The following is a 19,429-nucleotide window of genomic DNA, read 5'->3' as shown; positions in this document are numbered from 1 at the left end:
ACAACACGTGGAAATCTTTGTTTTTTCCTTCCCCCCAAGGTATGAGACATGCCATCTATGACAAACTCGATGATGATGGCTTAATAGCACCTGGGGTACGTGTGTCTGGGGATGATGTCATCATTGGCAAAACAGTAACGCTACCAGAAAACGAAGATGAACTGGAAAGCACTAACAGACGCTTCACAAAGAGAGACTGTAGCACTTTTCTGCGAACTAGTGAGACGGGTATTGTAGATCAGGTCATGGTAACACTGAACCAGGAAGGATACAAGTTCTGCAAGATTAGGGTGAGCACCAACATGTATGTGTTTTCTACCTAATCATTTTTGTTTTGTGCCTTATTTACCAGTTAATGTTTTCTTGTGGCTTTAAGGTACGTTCTGTAAGAATCCCACAAATAGGAGATAAATTTGCCAGCAGGCATGGTCAGAAAGGAACCTGTGGTATCCAGTACCGGCAAGAGGTAGTGATTTCATTTTTCTTTTTTTCCTCCTTAATATTTCAGCTTTGATCTTTTTAGTATTGTAACTGCTGTGAGTCATCTGTAGAATATGTACTAGGGTGCAATATATAGACTTAAGTTTAGCTAGACTACTTAGAACGGGACACAACTCTTCCTTACATAGTACTTCAGGGCCCTTGAAATTCGTTAAAAGGATTTAATTTGAATCTATGGACTGCTTTTCTTAAAGCTGGTATTTTGGGAAGTACTGACTGTCTGTTTCTCTGCTGTAGGATATGCCCTTCACTTGTGAAGGCATCACACCTGATATAATTATCAATCCACATGCCATCCCTTCCCGGATGACCATTGGTCACTTGATTGAATGTCTGCAGGGGAAGGTAAGAAGAATGCTTTATGCTGCGTGCTTAAGGAATATGATTTTTTTTTTATATATGTTATAACATATATATATATATATATATTTTTATATATTATATATATGTGTGTATAGAGAGAGAGAGAGATAAATATATTTTAAAGATGCTACTGCCTGGTAATTATTAATGCAGTTTTTTTTTTTTTTTTTAAAATAAGAAGTTCTTCACTTATGTAATAGCACATGTGAGTTTCTTGGAGGACCTACAATCTCGTAAATTTTGTCTAGCGAGTTAAATGAGTATATTAATCTGTTGCTTTTATTCCAAATGTTTCCTGTAACCTAGAAAAGGAGTAATGATGTTATTGATACTGTATATTTTTGAAAATCTCAGCTGTAGAATTTTGCAGCTGATAAACAAAGCAGGATACAGTGCTATCATGGGTGTTGAATCTCAAGTTCTGGCATTAATAGCTAAAATTGTTTGAAACGTGTTGTTTGATCAGTTTTTGAGAAATCTTACGAGTTTTTGCAAATCTCTTCTCTGTAGGTGTCGGCAAACAAGGGAGAAATTGGTGATGCTACACCATTTAATGATGCTGTCAACGTGCAGAAGATTTCCAATCTTTTATCAGATTATGGTTACCATCTGAGAGGAAATGAGGTATAATCAAAATATGATTTCATAGTAACTTGTTAATATATGTTTGGATGGTAAGGCTTATGATTCAGTGATTGCATTAACTACTTCAGGTCCTCTACAATGGCTTCACTGGTCGAAAAATCACATCACAGATCTTTATTGGCCCTACATATTATCAGCGGTTGAAGCACATGGTAGATGACAAAATCCATTCTCGTGCAAGAGGGCCAATCCAGATACTTAACAGACAGCCCATGGAGGGCAGATCTCGGTAAGGATGTTTATTTTCTATATAGTGATTTGTTTTGTTTCTTTCTCCCAAGTCTTTAGCCCTAAAAATTAGCTGCCTAATTAACTGATTTTTCTGTGGAGAGACGCCCACACTAGAGGAGTTCATCTGCAGGAACTGTGGCCAGTTCACATTGAACAGAGAGAACTTTTCTGAGATAAAAGAAAACTAATGCACAGATTTACTTGTACCTTGGAATATTACTGTTTATTTCTGTCAAGTTACATTTTCTAGCAACCGATGTATTTTGCCAACGAACTCAAATTCTTTTATCTTTTTCTCTTGTCTCCAGTGACGGTGGCCTTCGTTTTGGAGAAATGGAACGAGATTGCCAAATCGCTCATGGAGCAGCCCAGTTCTTGAGAGAGAGATTGTTTGAAGCTTCAGACCCGTATCAAGTCCACGTATGCAACCTCTGTGGGATTATGGCAATCGCAAACACCAGGACTCACACCTATGAATGCCGGGGATGCCGCAATAAAACGCAGGTAGGTGTGGGCTTAATCAGGATAAAGGAAATGCTACCAGGTGAACAGGAAGATATGTTTAAATGTAGATGTTTTAAGAAACACCAGAACAATTGCTGTTTAAGTTTCCTAAATACTTAAGTGTTCATAGTGTCCTAGTTGATTTATTTGGATCTTTCCTTATTCATGTTATAGCGCTGGCTTCTCCCTTGGCAGGAAATGCTGTTCAAATATTTTTAGTGCAGAGTTCTTAAAAGTAAACAGTTGGAGAGCTTATTTTTAGAATAGGCAGTAAATCTCAGGAGTGCACGAATTTATGGTGTCACTCTTGTGATTTTCTTTGTTCCCATGAAGCTATTTTATGCCTGTGAGCAGGGTTCTTCCTATGGGAGTTGTTTTGCATCGCATTTTAAAAAAAGTATTATTTACAGTGATAGTGTGTGGTTGGTTACAGAGGTACGTCAAGGCAGAGTGACAGCAGAGATTAAAAATAGTTGACTTAACTAGACTTGGTGGTGTGCTGGGACTTTGCTGCACCTCTAACCATGACATAGGGGTTACTGAAGAGATGTGTGCTGCAATCTTAACTGTAGTTACTGCACACCATGCATGCTTTGCTAAGCATGTTGCCTTGTTAAATGGCTTTTGTTTCTTAGAACCCATCCCTTGGCTGCAGTTCTTGTATCTAAAAATGAGTTCTGCATAGTTATTTTGTAGCCTCTACCCCTTGTCTTAGCTTCCGTCTTGCTTTGTTACTGTCTTTAAGCAATTCTTGTTAAATGCTTTCAGATTCAGCTTTGAGCTAAAAAGGTGACAAGTTATTTTTGTACTATCTGAAGCTGATAATTTAAAGTGCTCATCACCAGTCTTTTGAAATTTTTTCCCAGATATCTTTGGTTCGAATGCCCTATGCCTGCAAACTCCTCTTCCAAGAACTGATGTCTATGAGTATTGCGCCTCGTATGATGAGTGTTTAGCCTTTAAAATGGTTTGTTATTTTTTTTTCCAAAAATGTGAGACTGAAATGTTTAGGTTTCATTTCATTTGGTTTTAGGTTGCATTTAAAATAGTTTTACTCATCTGCTACGTGCTGTTCAAAAAGTATGTTTATTTCCTGTAAATAGAATTAAACTTTGTAATCAAACTCGTGAATCTCTTTATTTGTATATCTGCAAAAGTAGTGTGCAAGCAAATTGGTAATCAAAGAATAAAGGAAGTAAGAGAATGATTAGTGAGCTAGAAAAAGCCAGAAGTTGCGGCTTCCAAAATACTGACTTAAAACTGTGCATAAGTGGAAGTCCTCACATCACAGCTCTGCACCATCATCTGTGGAAAAACAAAAACATGTTATGCTGCACCCTGTGTCAAGGCGTAATGCCACAGCTTCGGCAGTAGCACAGGAAGCGAGTTTTCTGATGTTTTAGCTGAACGTGAGACCTTATAAATCTGTTCTGACCTTCTTTCCTTCCCTCCCTACTGCAGGACTCCAGCTGGAAGGGGGGTGGTAATAGATAGCGTTTTTCGGTGCTTACATCACCTGGAAACTCCCTAAGCACGTAGAGTGAAGCTAGGCAGAAGCCTGTTATATCTGACAGCGTGCTCTGTTACTATTCCCAACTTCCTCTTAAGCTGGCAATCCACAGTAAGTTACAGCTCAGCTACAGCATGCATACTTGAGATCTTTGCTATAGCTGAAAAGAAACAGCTGTAGGATGTATGCATAGAATTAGAACTCCTGACTCTACACAGGACCACACAAAGATTAAATCATATGTTTGAGAGTGTTGTCCAAATGCTTCTTGAAATCCATCAGGCTTGGTTGGTGCTGTGACCGCTTCCTTGGGAAGCCCGTTCCAGTGCCCAGCTCTCTAACAGGGCTCTCTGCAAGGCCCCTTTAACCTTGACTGAGTCAGCAGCTCCTCCCAATTTAGTGACGCCTGCTAACGTATTCAGTAATCCTTCAAGTCCTACAGTTAAGTCATTTATGAAACATTAGAGATAACTGACCCTAAAATGGAGCCCTGGGAACCCTTCTAGTGACTAGCTGCCAGCCTGATGTAACCCAACTTACTGTAACCCTTTGAGCCTACCTTGTAAGCCAGCTGTTCACCCATTGTACTAGGTACTAGGGGTAGCTGGATGCTGGACATTTTGTCCAGAAGGATGCTGTGAGAAACAGTATTAAAGCTTTACTGAAAGCCAAAAGAATTACATCAACTGTTTTCCCTTCTACTAGATGAGTGACCTTGTCATAAAAGGAAAGCCAGTTTGTTAAACAGGACCCTCGTGTTGGCTATGACTGTTGTACAGGTGTTGCTGCTCATGGTTTAACTCGCTAAAACTCAATTTCATTCTCATTCATAAGAATGATGTTTGAAAAGAGAGGCTTTTAGCTAGTCTCTGTGCTAAAGGTTTTTATGCTAAGACTGATTCTGGAATTCATTTTATGCTGTTATCTCAGTGCCAGATGCTGTTAATATTCTCCTGAAGTCTTTCAGCTATTCAGAGATACAAGGATCCAGTTTTGTCATCCTGATAAAGCCGCTAGGATTTAAACTAAGAATTACGTCCAAAAGAGGACGTGGGGGTGCTTGAAGTCTCTCCCTTTTATCTTGGTGATGGTTATGCCAATCCTGCTCCCAGGAGAGATGGCTGCTTTGTAAAAAACAAAACAAAACAAACCCAAAGCTGTTTTTCATATGGCATCTTGGTCTCCAGTACCTTAGAGCTCTTGGGGTTATTTGACAATCTCTTGAGAACAAGCAGCTGAGATTTCCTGACTGTGTTTTGCCAAACCTAGTGCATGTTAATCTGATATTTCTAGTGTTTTTTTTTTTTTTCCCCAGAAAGCACTAAAACAGAGGTGGTCCTTCTGTATCAAATAACTAAGTAAACTGTTAGGGGAGAGCTGTTGAATATTCAGCCACTCTGCCTACCTTTGTTCAGGGCTATGTCATTCAGAGTTTCCACAACATGGATTTTTGCAGAAGCTGTTGCCTCTCCTTTGGCGTTTGATGCATGACACTCATACTCTCCTTCATCTTCTTTGTTCAGAGGAGATATCTAGGGAAAGAAACATCCATCAGTATGAAAGCATGAAAAGAAGGGAGAGGTACTTCTGTCTTAAGGTATCTATTACAACTTGTTAATTTCCTGAGATATAATGAGATAACCAGAATGGATAAAGTATCAGTTAACCCTTACAGACCACACCGTCTTCTTTACACAATTTGGTTCAGATGGTGGTGGTTTTCTCCAGTCAGGTTTGGGACAAGCCACTGCTGGAGTTCAGCCTAGTTTTCTTTGGCTTTGCTAGGACAGATTGTGTTCTAACACTCGCTCCTTTTCTTATAGTGCTTACCTAGTCCAGAGATGTGTCAGAGCACTGCACGCTTGACAAGGAAATGGAGACAGGAAGACAAATCCTTCCTGGAACATGCTGCATCCAGTCTGTTACTTCTGCAAAATTGCAAGCTCAGACTGTTCCCTCTCCCTGTTTCCACCCCTGCTTTGGCAAGTGGTGCAGGAGCCACTCCCCTGACCTGTGCTCTCCCAGCTTCCCTGCAGCTGGGAGCCATCACACTCGCAAATGGATAAAACTCCATTACAGGGAGGCACAGCAGCTCCCTCGGGCTTCCCCACTGTTTCCCTCAGAGGCACACATGAGATACTTACCAGTACCCAGCCAGTCACTTCGTGTTTCTCAGGGCCACCTCGGGTCTGAATTGCCAGATTTTCCCGGTCACCAGGCAGCAGCTCCATTCTCTGGACACCATGTTGTCCCCGGATGATCTAAACAGAAAAGTTTGAGGGTTTGGGGACTTACGGTAGAATTTATGACCATACCTGCACCCAGACAAGATCAACACTAGTTTTGTATGAATATATTTCGTGCAGTAGCAGTGTTTTTCTTTTATTAATGAGAGAGCAGCAGTGCTCTCTCAGAGTGAGTTATTCTCTAGTGCTGGGCATCTGAACCCATAGCACAGCACAGGGGGTAGGTTGTACTCAGCCCTTGTTAGCACAAGGACAAGCAGTTTCTTGGCCATAAAGCAAAGCAGCACTGGCAGTGTAAATACAACATCTGTTTGTAAACGAGCAGAAAATGCTGACAGATTGTATGCTAACTCAAGAGTTTCCCCTGGGACCCTACAGACAGGGTGTGCTGTCTCAGAATAGTGATCTTTGGGCCAATTTATTTTTTCCTCTACGGTATTTTTAGTGTAGTATTGTTTCAGTTTAATTTTAAGACCTCTCCGAAGTGTCCATAAACATTTGGCATTTGAGTAGGCTGCACAGGCCGTGCAGTGGCTCGCAGTCCTGTGGCTAAGATCCTCTGTGCTTGAGATCAGCTCCTGCCCTAAGCCAGGTGCTACCAGCCCTTGGAATTACGTGCCCCATGTCACAGTGCTTGACGCTGGGGGAACTGTGTCCAGCTGCCTTAGGGACATTCCCCACATACTCGGAATACCAGGCGCTACCAGGAAAAACAAATCCTGTTCTGTGCTGGGGTCAATAAAAGTTTAGAAAAAGCAATGACTAAAGATTAAATGAGGCCAGATGGCTGGGGCTGGACAGAACTGCACAGATGGGAGAACTCATCGAAGACGCATGTTTCTAGGGAAGGATTTCTTATGACTTGGTCCCGTTACTCACCAGGTGGTTCCAGTTACCTCAGCTTTGCTAGACGCCCAAAAGGTCCTGAAAAGGCCCTTACCTTGTTCCAGATGAGGACAGGAGTCGGAATGCCCATGACTTCGCAGCTCAGGTAGATCTGTGCTCCTGTCACGTTCCATATGTCCTTAGGAGGGGTCACGATGGAGGGTCCTGCAAAGAGGCAGAAACACTTCTCAGCACTGCGTGACTGCAAGCCCTTTTAAGAGGGGCCAGTCAGTTCTGATGGGTTCTGAGGATGAGGTGAGGGGGCCACCTGCTGTGAGCAAAGCATGCAGGCCTCATGTCACAGCACGTCTCTCGCCAAAGCTGCATCCGATCTCAAACTGTTCAGTGCTCAGCAGTTCAGGCCATCAGTCTGGCTACTTGAAAGACTGAGAATCACAGAATGGTTTGGGTTGGAAGGGACCTTAAAGAGCATCTTATTCCAGCCTCCCCACCCTGCCATGGGCAGAGACACCTTCAGTAGACCAGATTGCTCAAAGCCCCATGCAGCCTGGCCTTAAACACTCGCAGGGCTAAGATACCCACTTCTCTGGGCAGGCTTCTCTTCCCCCATCCACCAGTGCTGTAACCCTGGAGTGGAAGGCCAACAGATTCCTCAGGCAAATCCGAGGCTAGAGGTAAGGCAGCATTTGTATTCTGCTACCTTAGGAACCATGCAGGACTTCATGAACTGCTGCTGCCTTTGCTCACCACGTGGCCACCAACTGCAACCTTGACACAGCTGGCTTGGAGGAGAGGACCCCCACACGCTCCCCAGGAGACAGAGGGATCCCAATCACTCTGCCACGCTGCAGGGAGCTTGGCCAGCTTTGCAGCATCCTTTTCCCAAGCCTGATTTTAGTACACAAAAGTTCATAGCAGTTAAATAGCACTGAGTTCTGCTAGCCATGTGCAAGAGTCAACCAGAGAAGGCTGTGGAGGGTGCCTGTGGAGGGTGCCAGAGCCCTCGGGGGGAATCTGGGAGGGGATCAGGTGAATGCAGATCTCCGTTTTCCCCAGGGAGTCAATCCCTGGGGAAACAGGGAGCTGTTTCCAAAGCCAGATGTGAGCAGAGCTGTTTTGCAGATCTGGCTGGAGATGTTTACCCTTCAGGCATGAAAATCTCAGCGCAACAACCCACCCCTATTCCATTTAGGGAAGAATGGCATTTCTGATTAGTCCCTCTTTAGCAGGGGAACCACGGCTGCTCTGCAAAATGCGGCTATTCATTTCCTACCATAGGAAATGCAGAACAAAGGAAGACATGGTGTTTATTTCCACTTATTGATAGCTTGAAGAACGTAGACGATTTTCCCCTTCAGCCCTAAAGAGGTAGGCAGTAATGGGAAACAGGCTCCCCTTCAGCTTCACCAGGACAAGTCATTTCCAGTGCAAACAAGAGGCCCCGACTTGGCCTGTTGCTGCTGGCCATGCTTGCTCACAGCCCATGGCTCCTCTTGGGGTCCCGAACATGCACTGATCTCAGCTGTACCCTGCTCTGCAGCCCTCCTGCAGATGTTGGGGGAACAGGTTTCTGGTGCATCCCAGCGCACCGACATCTTTTTTGCTGCTGGGGACGCAGGGGCAGATCCACACCAGCCAGAAGACATCAGCCATCCCTGTGTCTCAGCACAAGGGATGCCAGGGTGGCTCCCCATTGCTGAGCAGCTGCTGTCACCCCAGAGAAGTGTTTGCTCTTCTCTTCCAAGACCTCCCTGTTCAGGGGTAACTGTACACAACCTGTTTGTGGGAAGCCACGCAGAGCCTGGGGAGGCGGCAGCCCATGCCCTCCCTTACAGACATATCCCATTCCTCCTCCACGCAGCACCCTCTCCAATACGCAAGGGACTTTTTCGCTGGAATTATCATTGCTCCAAGCAGTCAGAAGCAGGGCTGCACCTCCAGGCAGCAGCACACACAGGCCTGCACTCTCACCACCCCCCTGCTGTATAAACAGCACAGTGCAGAGGAGTTATCCCTGGAGCACACTGCTGTGTGAAGCACTGCCAGGGCCCTGCACAGCAGCAAGGACTGGTCTAGGTCACGCTATGGGCTCTCATAACCGGGACACTTCAGGTCACACACTGCTTTCCAGCCCTTGCATGGCCATTTCCTGAGGAGCTCTGCCATTGTTTTCCTTAAACAATACGCTGTATCCCTTAAACAATAAGGTGCTTGCCAGTTCGGTGGTACCTGGATGTCTTTAGGCTCTGTAGCTCACCCCCACGCCCTGCAAGCACCTCCCAGGGATACGTGTGGTTGTAGCCTGTTGCTGTGAGCTTCTGCTCCTCAAACTGCAAGATGCCCTTCTGGGGAAAGGGCAGGAAGGGATACGCTCATCCCCTTATGACACCCTCCTCTTTATCATCACCAGTTGCTTGGGGTCTCCATGAGGAAGGAAAACACAGCTGCCCAAACATGGCCACAATCTCCCACTGCAGAAAAGGAGAGGTCCTGAGCTGTATATTAAAAGCCTGTCAGACTTCAAAGCACTGTTACGCTCTTACTGGATCTGTCTCAATTCTCTCCTGACTGGGAACTGGCAATATCCAACACACCACTAAATCCAGCTGACACTGAGTTTGGCCCTGTACCACTGCCATGCTTATTATGGACACGGAGGGGAAAGGAGCCAGCAAGGCAAACTGATGCACCAAGTACTGTCTCACTCATACCAGTATTTTTCTGCAGCAGCAGCTGGCAGGGAAAAAGAGAGGAGTCATTTCAACTCCTATTTAGGGTGAGGAAAAATTTTTTATCCCCCCTGGAAAAGGGCATCACCAGCACAGCTTTACAGCTAAGCTCTGGTCAGCCAGAGCTCGGGGCTGCAGCCAAAGCATGGTGAGCATTTGGCCACTACGAGGCAGCCCCATGCTCGAGATGTACTTTTTGACCTAATAACGAGGAATGCAAGAATCTGGCTGCAAAATGAACTGGAAACATTCACAGGCCTCCATCGCTATCTGACACAGCCCTGAGACCACGACGGAGCACACATCCTGAAAGATGCGAGTGTCATGGGAAGAGTCAGTTCAGTCCCCTGGGATCTTTTACTTTAATCCAGACTTCCAAAACTCTAGAGTTGGGCTTCTTCCTCCACTAAAAATAACTGAGAAAGGCCAACAAGTCAACAAATTTTATGTAAAAATCACAACAGACCACAGCAATACAACCGTAGCTAGACCCCCACAACATTGTGATCTCTCCCACAAACCCTCCCAAGTAGCTTCTACCCTGGAGATGGGCAGGGAATGTGGGAACCTGCAAAAACAGGAGATGCCTGAGCCTTCCTGGGAATACAGATGATGTGTGCACATTCTGCCTTGAAAGCGACCCTCAAATTCAGGGGACCTTGTGTAGGGAGCAAGGCCACCGCACGTTGTTCAGTAGAACTGGAAGCAAGCCTAACCCTTACAGGTTAGGCTTACAGAGCAAAAGAGCTGATTTCAGACAGCAAGAATCCTCTCTGGCCCTCATCTTACATCCTGCATCCTAGAGGTTGTGCTGCTCTAGTTGAAGCACTGCCCACAATGGGGAACCTTTCTCTCTGCTTCCTTTGGGCTGGTTACTTGCAGGCTGTATCTGCTTCTGAAAATGGTCACCAAGAGCGGAATCCAGCCCCAGATGACAGAGACATCAGCCTGGCTGAGCGGTCTCTGCTCCCTGCCAGAGACTGACCCAGGGGCCCTACGATGTTTAGGGTTTCCCCTGTGGTACTTGAGCTGAACGTGCAGAAGCTTTGACAGGACACCACAGACTGTTGACAGAGATCAGCTGCTCTCCACAGGCACTTCCCAGCTGCTCTGCCCACTGTCAGTAAGACAAATAGCTCTCCCTGGCCAGGAAAGGGGCTTATTTACAGAGACAGTGTGTTCATTCACCTGGGAGCGGAGCCTGAATATGGCAGGCTTGTTTTTTCCTGCAGATCACAAGGAGCCGGTCTGCATTGTGTCAGCAGCCAGGGATGAGTTACTGTTCAGTGGCTTTTCTCCCAAAGCAGCATGTGGCAGAGCCCGTGACTTCCTCAGCAAGGCTACCAGTTAGCACACTCGTCCCAGGTACCTCTTCCCTGCTCACCATGCTGAGATGCCAGACCTCTGCCTGTCAGCTCCCAGCCCCGCCACACGCCCCCTGCTCCCACCGCAAGGATGGTCCATCACAGCTCGGGGTTAGCTGCCCCCAGCAGCTCTCTCTGTGGTGTTCAGGCCCACAACCCTTCCCCTTGGGAACACAGATATATCTACAGCCATGGAGGGTGAAGTATCTGGTCACAGCGGAGGCAAAACCACCCTGCCCCACATCGCGAGAAGCTGCTCTGAGCTTACGCAGAACAGGCTGTGAGGCCTCCACAGAGGCCTCGAAAATTGTTCTCCCAGGAATCACACCATCACAGGAACACCTTAAAAATCACACGCTTTTCAACACAGAGCAATTCAGCCTTCTCAATTATTCTTGGTCTTCCACAGCAAGTGCCAACAATCCTGTCAGAAAGCAGAGATCACATGTGCGGGCAGGCTGGGCCTCAGCAGGGAATCCAGTCAGAGACACTCCCTGCATGCTTCTGCCTCTGAACAAAACATCCACATTCTTTAAGACTAAAGCACCCAGGCTTCATTAAAGCACGCACACACGAATCCTACTTTAACAAGCAACAACCCCCTTGATAAAGTCAAAGAGGTTGCGGGTAGGTAACTACAGACAGAGACAGGCCCAGCACTAAGCACCGCTGGGTAGGCTGTGGCACTCGGGGGTGTGTGTATGAAGTCCTGACCAGAAAAATATCAAGAAGCGTACTACATGCCGAAGCTTGTGTGGGTGTCAGCCTGGATCCCAGCCAGCCATCCCAAGGGATGCATTGCCTTGTTGCAGCCCCAGATAAAACACAGACTGGAAAAACTCAGACAAAAGTCAAAGCAAAAGCTAGACAACTTTCACCTACTCAGGCTCTGGCAAGCCTGGATATAGACCCACTACAGTCTCTTAAATCTCTGGGAAAGTATTTTCCCTTCAAAATTGCTTTATATGGAGATGGGGAACCCTTCTGTAAGCAGCGCCTGCTAATTCTGCCTTAGAGGCCCTGAGCTGCTCCTTCCCAAGGCAAAGCTCTGAGAGGCAACAGCGGGTGGGAAGCGTGGGCAGTGTCTCTCAGACTTTATCAGCCCAGTGATTCTCAGCCAGTGCAACAGACTGAGGTGTCCCAGGGGCTGGGACAACACTGCCATGGATCTACTGCTCTCCATCCCACTGGACTCGGCACAGAGCGGTACAGCCAGTAGTGGCCAAGAAGGCCAGCGGCATCCTGGCTTGTGTCAGGAATGGTGCAGCCAGCAGGAGCAGGGAGGTGATCGTCCCCCTGTGCTCTGCTCTGGTGAGGCCGCACCTCGAGCACTGTGTTCAGCTTTGGGCCCCTCACTACAAAAAGGAAACAGAAGTGCTGGAGCGTGTCCAAAGAAGGGCAATGAAGCTTGCAAAGGGTCTAGAGAACAAGTCTTGTGAGGAGCAGCTGAGGGAACTGGACTGACTTAGCGTAAAGAAAAGGAAGCTCAGGGGAGACGCCTTACCGCTCTGTACAACTACCTCAAAAGAGGCTGTAGAGAGGTGGAGGTCGGTCTCTTCTCCAGCAAACAATATTATTGCAACAAGCAACGGCACAAAAGGAAACGGCCTCAAGTGGCACCAGGGGAGGTCTAGGTTGGGTATTAGGAAACACTTCACTGAAAGGGTCATGAAGCATTAGAACAGGCTGCCCAGGGAAGTGGTTGAGTCACCATCCCTGGAGGTATTCAGAAGACGTGCAGCTGTGGTGCTTAGGGATATGGTTTAGTGGACTTTTATGGTTTAGTTAACTAGACTTGGCAGTGCTAGGTTAATGGTTGGACTTGATTACCTCAGAGGTCTTTTCCAACCTAAACAAGTCTATGATGATTCAATGATTCTAATACAGAGACCCTGTGCATGACCTTTCTGTGGCTCCGTATCAGTCCTGCTTCGTAGTTCACACCTAAGGTGGAAGGGTTGGGGGTGGAATTACTGCCAAGAAAACCTTAATCCATTTTTCACCTAACAAACAGAATGATGGAGCTGCACTGACTCCAGTGTTACAGAGAAATGGCCTCAATTCTGCATGCCTCATCCCACGTGCAGTACCTTGCTGCATTCGGCATCCCAGATGCAATGCAAATTTTGAAGCTGAAGGAATGGGTAGACCAGTGTGGCCGAGGTCACTCTGAAGCTCAGCTGCAAGCTTATAGCCAAACTTGGCTCTAGAAACAGCAAAAGGTGTCTGTGCTCCCTGTTGCATGAAGGGGAAAGGCCAAGACCTCTGAGCAGACAAGAAACAGGCCTTGCTAACAGAGTGCCATAAGCCAATGTCTAACAACTGCCTAACCCTTTCCCCCTCTTGTCAGTCTCTCCTGTGTGCTGTCTCTGTGTCCAACACACATCAGCATTCTGCAAACACCTTTGCTGCTTCACAGCCATGTCCTGCTGTGTATTTGTTTTTTATCCCAGACGTGCTTGGACAAGTTCTATCAAGAAACTTCTTTACTCCCTCTCCTCCTGGCCTTGGCTTCCCCTCTTCTCTCTGTGTGACCTTGGCTATTTTACTGAGAAAGCTGTCATCATGGCAGGAGGACTGCAAGCTAACACAAGGCGAGATAAGGGCTAAGCAGTAGCTCAGTGTCTGCCTGCTAAGGACAGGAGAACGTGCTCAGCCCAGTATTTCATTTGTCCCAGCTTCATCATCAGCAAAGAGCTGCAAAAAGCACTAGGGTATGTTTGTGGCACCGCACCGCAACAAGACAAGGGAGAACTAGGAGACAGCTCCATTAACCAGCTGTGGAGGATGCCCCTGTCAGTGATCAGGGCTTGCAAGCCACAGGCTAAGCTGTTTTGGTGCCATACAGCATGCTAAGATGATGCAGGGCATGCTGTAGAGCAAAAAGGACCTGGCTTTTGCATAAAGCAAAATACAGGCTTGCCTCCTTCCAAAACCTTTTTTTGTTAGGGAGATGTGAAGCAGGAAGGAGTATGAAAAGCTTGCACTGTGAGAGCTGGGAGACACAGAAACTAGACATGGCAGCATTTATTCATGCTAAAGCAAGCAAGGCTTTCAGAAGTCCAACCTGATTAGACTTATTACTTGATAATCTCCTATTTAGTATGAACCTCAGTGAATCTCAGCCCAACAATGGATTAAATTCCTTTTATTATTATTTTTTTTTAACACAGCATGCCTTTCCAACAGCAGAAAAAACAAACATGGAGAGGAATTTGCTGATCCAAAGTCATTCCTTCCTAGTGAATTCTAATTTTCTACAATGACCGTGAATGAAGACAAGTAAAAAATATGGGATCTCCTTGGACAGTGGCAGTGTTGCAGAGTCCCAGGTATACTGGGGCTTTCCTAGAAGCATGCCAGTGAACATGCTCTGAGCTGTTCAGTAATATATTAAACAGCTTCCCTGATAAGATTTTAGCACTGTAACCATAAAAACTCAAACCGTATTAAGCTCCAGTGAACCAGAAGACTTTTCACAGAACTAAATGCATTTTAAAGGGGAGTTAAGGACCTATGCTACAACAGTGGAAAAACCCAAGGTTGTAGATGGTTTTTACAAACACAAGCACAAAACTTCAGCCACGAAAACTCAAAATCCCAGTGCACCATGTGCTGGAAAAGCAAGGAGCATGCTGAACCCTATTGCATCCCTGCACTATGTTCCACCTGAAAAGACCCTGTGGTACAACCTCCCACTAACCACAGTGAGCACCTGTGTGGCTCTGCTCTGTCACAGACTCTGTGGATGTGGCACAAAAATGCCTACAAGATCCGCCCACAGATACAAAGTTCTTCTTTGCGGTGGGAGGAAGTGGGTAGCAGGCCCCTGCTCCAAGACTTCTGACGCAGAAACCCAAACCAGCCTCATAGGAGAATTAGGGAATTTAATTCATTTCCAACCACAGATCACTTAGAAAAAACTCGCCTAACCCTCTCTTTCACAAGCAAGAGGAAAGAGCTCATAGCTCATGGCTATTCTTTTAAGTCTCTTATAATCCAAGGAAGAAAGAATGGTAAGAAGGAACTAAAGCAACCTAAGCCATTAGTTAATTAAAAAGCATAAATCCAGAAGAGCTTCTTGCAAAACGTGGTCTGATATGAACTATGCTCTCTGTTATCTAAGACTTAAGAGCCTTTGAATTTAAGAGAGCTGTATCAGAACATGAGCCAATGCCAGTGATCGAAATCTGCTACCTCCCAGATACCTTTGTAAACAGCGTCCAAATGCTTTTGGACACTTTTCGTTTAGATGTGTACAAACACATCTAAACAAAACCACTGCGGAGGCTGAAGGAGGGCGCAGGCACTTCCTTGGAAGCACTGTAGCCTGTGGGATGGGCCAAACCCCTGCATGTTCCCCATGCTGGGAAAGCACTTCCATGGGACAAGTGAGATGCAAGCCATGTTCAGATCAATAACAAAGTGAGCTCCTTGGGATGCCGGCATACCCACCCTTCACCCAGAGACACCCCTAGTTTCTACCTCCGTGAAGTATCTGTAGCTAGGTATCAAACAGCACTGATTTTCTGACACTAAAACACTGTCCTCTGATGTCCATCAAGGGCTGCTTTGTGTTACACTGTGTCTGTGCAAGAATGGGAAATTGGGAATGGAAAATTGGCTTCCACTTGGGATGAAGAAGTGAGCGTAAAATAAAGACAAAGCCTTGACAGTCATGGCAAGGCAACCTGGAGACCCAAACCTTGCTGGAACATGTATCAGGGATTTTAAACCACAAGGCCCTTGGGCTGTAATAAGGCAACTTCATCAGTATTTCCAGCAGTCACAACACGCTCCTTGAAGCAGGTATCTGCTGGTAGCTAACGATAAGGGTAACTCGGGGAGATCTGTCCCTGCTTGCACTGTCTGAGCAAGAAGCGTGTGCCTGGTATTTTTCAGCTCAGAAAGATCATCAAGCGAAAAAAAACAAACAAAAAAACACACAAAAACTTGTAGCTTTTTGATGGAGGCTGGTGCTTTGAGGGTTTGTTCTGCCTGTCTTGAGCCAAGTCATGTAACTTCCTTTGCACTCCAGCTGGAATTTTTGGCTGCTCTGGAAATACCAACATGGGTTCCCTTTGTTTTTGTATAAAGGACATAGGCAACAGATCAGAGAGGTCTGGAAAACAAGCAGAAGAAAGAGAATCCCGAGGAAAGGTATAAGCAAATTAGGTAGAGCTAAGGAATGGTTCCTTGCTTAACCTATTAACAACAAAGAAACATCCAGGTTGTTCCCAGTTGTTGGGCAGTACCTCTTAGCAAGCAAAAACTGCAGAGCATTGCACAGGAAACCATATGACAGGCACTATAAACAATATAGAAAGCTCAGCTGGACTCGTATTTTGTCGATTTCACCAAACAGCGTTTTAATGAACTTTTTTTTATCCCCCTGGAAATTAATCTATTAAAAAATGCATGTGCCTTAAGTAGTATTTTGCATGTTAAGCCTTATGTAATTTCCTCTAAAATTAGTTCTTTTCTTCTAGGCTGCTTTATAATCTCTCCAACGATCTCTCTGAAATCCAGTGTAAGTATACAAGTGGTACTTCCTGTGCATTTTAACGTCTGGGACATTTTGTTGGACACTACTGTGCAAATTGACCTTTATCACGCAAAAAAAAAAAAAAAGCCACATGACAGAGACAAAAGTTAGCTTTGTAATGATTCTCTCAGTTAAAGTAGGAATAGGCTCCCCAGCCATTAAAGTGCCTGTCGCTGATCACTGTGTCTCAGGGCATGTGTTTTAAGGCAGCAGAAGAGGCTGTGGTAAGATTCACTCCCACCCTCCTTGGGAGGTGAAGTTTGGGTTAATGGTTGCAGGAATGAAGAAAAGGTGGTGTTAGACCTACTTGCACCTGTGTCCTGTCTCCTCCTCCTCCGCCCCCTCTTAGCATGCTGCAGAGTAGGGTGGGTGAAGAGGAGCATCTAATCGTTCCCAGATGCATTCCTTTCTTCTGCTGTATGCCCCGTCTCGTCTCCAGCTGCCTCCCTTCCTGCTGACGACAACCAAGGCCAACAGAAGTCAAAGCTCTCCATTTCCTCCTGCCCAGGACGAGCTTTCCAATAGGATGTACAAACAAGCAAAGCTAAAACAAAACAAGCCCTCCCTGTTACACCTAAACAAAATAAAACAAAACAAACAAAAACTCTGAACAGTCAGGACCTGCTGCTCTAAACACGCTTCTCTGGACCTCTTCTCAGACTTGAAAGGCTGCTCTCTGTTGTCCTCAAAGGACACAAGCCTGATAGACTGTGGACTGCATGCTAGAAATTCAGCCTTTTTTTTTTTTTTATCCCTTTAAGAAATCCAGAAAAGTGGATCTCCCATCTGGAAAGATTTGTTCTGTTGCAGAAATGGGCAGAGAGACCTTTGATCCAATTCCCCTTGCAACTGGGTATCTGAATATGCAGTAGAGCAGTCTTCTCCCAGGCTAACCTGCTTTGATTCTCAGTACGTTCCCTCTAGGAGTTAACACTGTAACACAGTATTTCCAGCTAACACCTAAATCCTATGTTTTGCACAAGGTTTGTCAAAAGCAACACAGGGCATTTAAGCAGCAACCCAATCCTTAACTAACCTTTACTACTTTCCTTGGGAGCTTCAGAAATACTGCTGTTCAAGATACACTTGGCTCGAGTTGTGGGAAAAAAAGAGAATGAGGAGGGGGAGGCTGTCACATACTGTGCTTCTAAAATTTCCTCCTCCACAAAAATGGAACTGGTGCTGAAATACCGCCCTTGAGACATACCAACCGTTTACTGAATGTCATGCTATCTCCCCTGGCTTCCTGGCAAAATCCAGTCCCCTAACTGCCTAGTTCAAGCTTCACAGAACCACTTATTTTTAAAGCACCATCCCTAAGCAAAAGCTTGGGAAGAACTGAGCTCCTGCTAGGATGCAACCCTGATCAAAAATATTCTGAGTACAAACTGCTACGTGTGATTCAGAGGAATCCCACCACCTGCTTTAATTGCAAACCAAAGTAAGCCAGTGACAATAACACTGGCTCTGAATTTCTGTGACATTTCATATCCATTTAATCAGAACATTTCTCTTTCTCACTGCTTGCGAACTTCCTCTGCCAAACCCTGCTCTGGATGGCTCATCCCCTTTGTCACGGCATCCTGAATCGTAAGCCACAGGCACAGTGTCTAGGACAGTGAAAAACAGGGCTTTGTGGTTCCACCTCAGCTGGAAACCAAGGAAGACAGACTACATTTCTTTGTATTTCTGGGGCTTGCCTGAAGTCTTACACCAAATTTAGGCAGCTTCGCATGACTGGGCCTCTCAAATCCATTTAAGGTGGTTTTACAACTATTATATTTTCTCTTCCTTTTCTGTCCTATTAAGCTGTCTTTGTCTTAACCCATGAACTTTTACTTTTTTTTTTTTTCCTGCTTCAATTCCCTCCCCCAGTCTAACAAACGAGCGTTACACAGCACAGCAACACGATAACATTAACCCAGGGGTGAGCAGCACAACGCGGAAAACACGCAGCAAGTAATGTGCTATATACAGTGCAGTTCTGAGACCAGACACAACAAATCCAAAATCAAAAACAAACAAAACCACAACGTGACATTGTGATCAGCAACTATTAAACTGATCTAATGCTTCTAATAGTCTTGTTTTAAGATGACCTGGCCAGATGTGTTGTTGTCTCACACTGGGTACACAAGGGGTGGTTGTGGCGTAACCCAGCAGGCACCGAGCACTGCTCCCCAGAGGGATGAAGGAGAGCATCGAAGCAAAAAAAGAGAAGTGCAAGGTGACAGGTTGAGATAAAGACAGCTCAATAGGACAGAAAACGAAGAGAAAATAATAACAATAATAAGACATATGAAGCAAGCGATGCACAATACAACTTCTCACCACCTGCTGACTGATGCCCAGCTTGATGCCAAGCAGCACGCACCCTCCCAAGCCAAGCACCCCCTGCAACCACTCAGGGTGTCGCACCCCTCACCTTGCTCGCAGGCTCCCTTGCTGCGCTGGGCGATGGCCGGCTCCCCGCGGCTCTGCGCCCGCAGGCTGGCGGCTCGGAGCTGGCAGCCGCTGCCGTAGGTCCTCCCGTCGCTGCCGCACACCGGGTAGCGGCTCTTGCACAGGCACACACCCACCGGGGCAGGGGCAGCGGGGCCGGCAGCCGGCTCGGAGCCACTCTTCGCCTTGCGGCGCTTGCGGCTCTTCACGCACTCCAGCCCCGAGGCGCAGCGCCCCCCGCCAAAGCCGCCGCACGCCTCGCCCTCGCCGCGCCCGCACTGCCAGCAGCAGCCGCAGGCGTCCCGCACCCGGCCCAGCGGGCAGCCCCGCGGCGGCAGCGCCGGGCACCGCGCCGGCTCGCAGGGCCCGCAGCCCCCCGCTGCCACCGCCCCCACCCCCGCCCCCGCAGGCAGGGCGGGCGCCAGCAGCGCCGCTGTCACCAGCAGCGAGAGCAGCATCGCGGCTCGGCGCTGCCTTCCCCAGGCACCGGCTTAAGCCGAGCC

The 19,429-nt window shown here is 46.6% G+C and overlaps 2 protein-coding genes across 3 annotated transcripts in view; one reads left to right on the top strand and one right to left on the bottom strand.

The window, feature by feature from the left end:
• The window catches only part of POLR2B (RNA polymerase II subunit B), a 14,597-nt gene extending 11,230 nt beyond the window's left edge, over positions 1–3,367 (top strand). The window contains exons 19-25 of one of the 2 annotated variants that reach the window (XM_068681644.1): positions 40–290; positions 377–466; positions 739–846; positions 1,375–1,488; positions 1,578–1,738; positions 2,049–2,244; positions 3,111–3,367. In XM_068681644.1, the coding sequence (XP_068537745.1) occupies positions 40–290; positions 377–466; positions 739–846; positions 1,375–1,488; positions 1,578–1,738; positions 2,049–2,244; positions 3,111–3,200 (1,010 nt within the window). In that variant the 3' untranslated portion in view covers positions 3,201–3,367. Of the gene's footprint in view, positions 1–39; positions 291–376; positions 467–738; positions 847–1,374; positions 1,489–1,577; positions 1,739–2,048 lie in introns of both variants that reach the window. The other variant, XM_068681643.1, reaches the window with a different exon arrangement.
• Positions 3,312–19,429, bottom strand: IGFBP7 (insulin like growth factor binding protein 7). The gene is made up of 5 exons (XM_068681649.1): positions 18,910–19,429; positions 6,941–7,050; positions 5,899–6,015; positions 5,160–5,286; positions 3,312–3,549 (listed from the first exon to the last, which is right to left on the bottom strand). Exons 1-5 carry the CDS (start codon positions 19,382–19,384, stop codon positions 3,530–3,532), a joined length of 849 nt encoding a protein of 282 aa, XP_068537750.1. The 5' UTR covers positions 19,385–19,429; the 3' UTR covers positions 3,312–3,529.

Source organism: Anas acuta, chromosome 4, assembly GCF_963932015.1.
Source record: "Anas acuta chromosome 4, bAnaAcu1.1, whole genome shotgun sequence".
Lineage (NCBI taxonomy): Eukaryota > Metazoa > Chordata > Aves > Anseriformes > Anatidae > Anas > Anas acuta.
Note: the sequence above shows the minus strand (reverse complement) of the source record. Positions and strands in the feature narration are given on the sequence as shown.

What these genes read in the sequence shown, in the direction of transcription:
- IGFBP7 (XM_068681649.1), bottom strand. Translation starts at nt 19,384, where the DNA reads ATGCTGCTCTCGCTGCTGGTGACAGCGGCGCTGCTGGCGCCCGCCCTG. An exon ending in CAAGGGAGCCTGCGAGCAAG is followed by an intron (nt 7,051 to 18,909) that starts GTGAGGGGTGCG and finishes GCCTCTTTGCAG; the next exon opens with GACCCTCCATCGTGACCCCT. An exon ending in CTGTCCTCATCTGGAACAAG is followed by an intron (nt 6,016 to 6,940) that starts GTAAGGGCCTTT and finishes TTTTCTGTTTAG; the next exon opens with ATCATCCGGGGACAACATGG.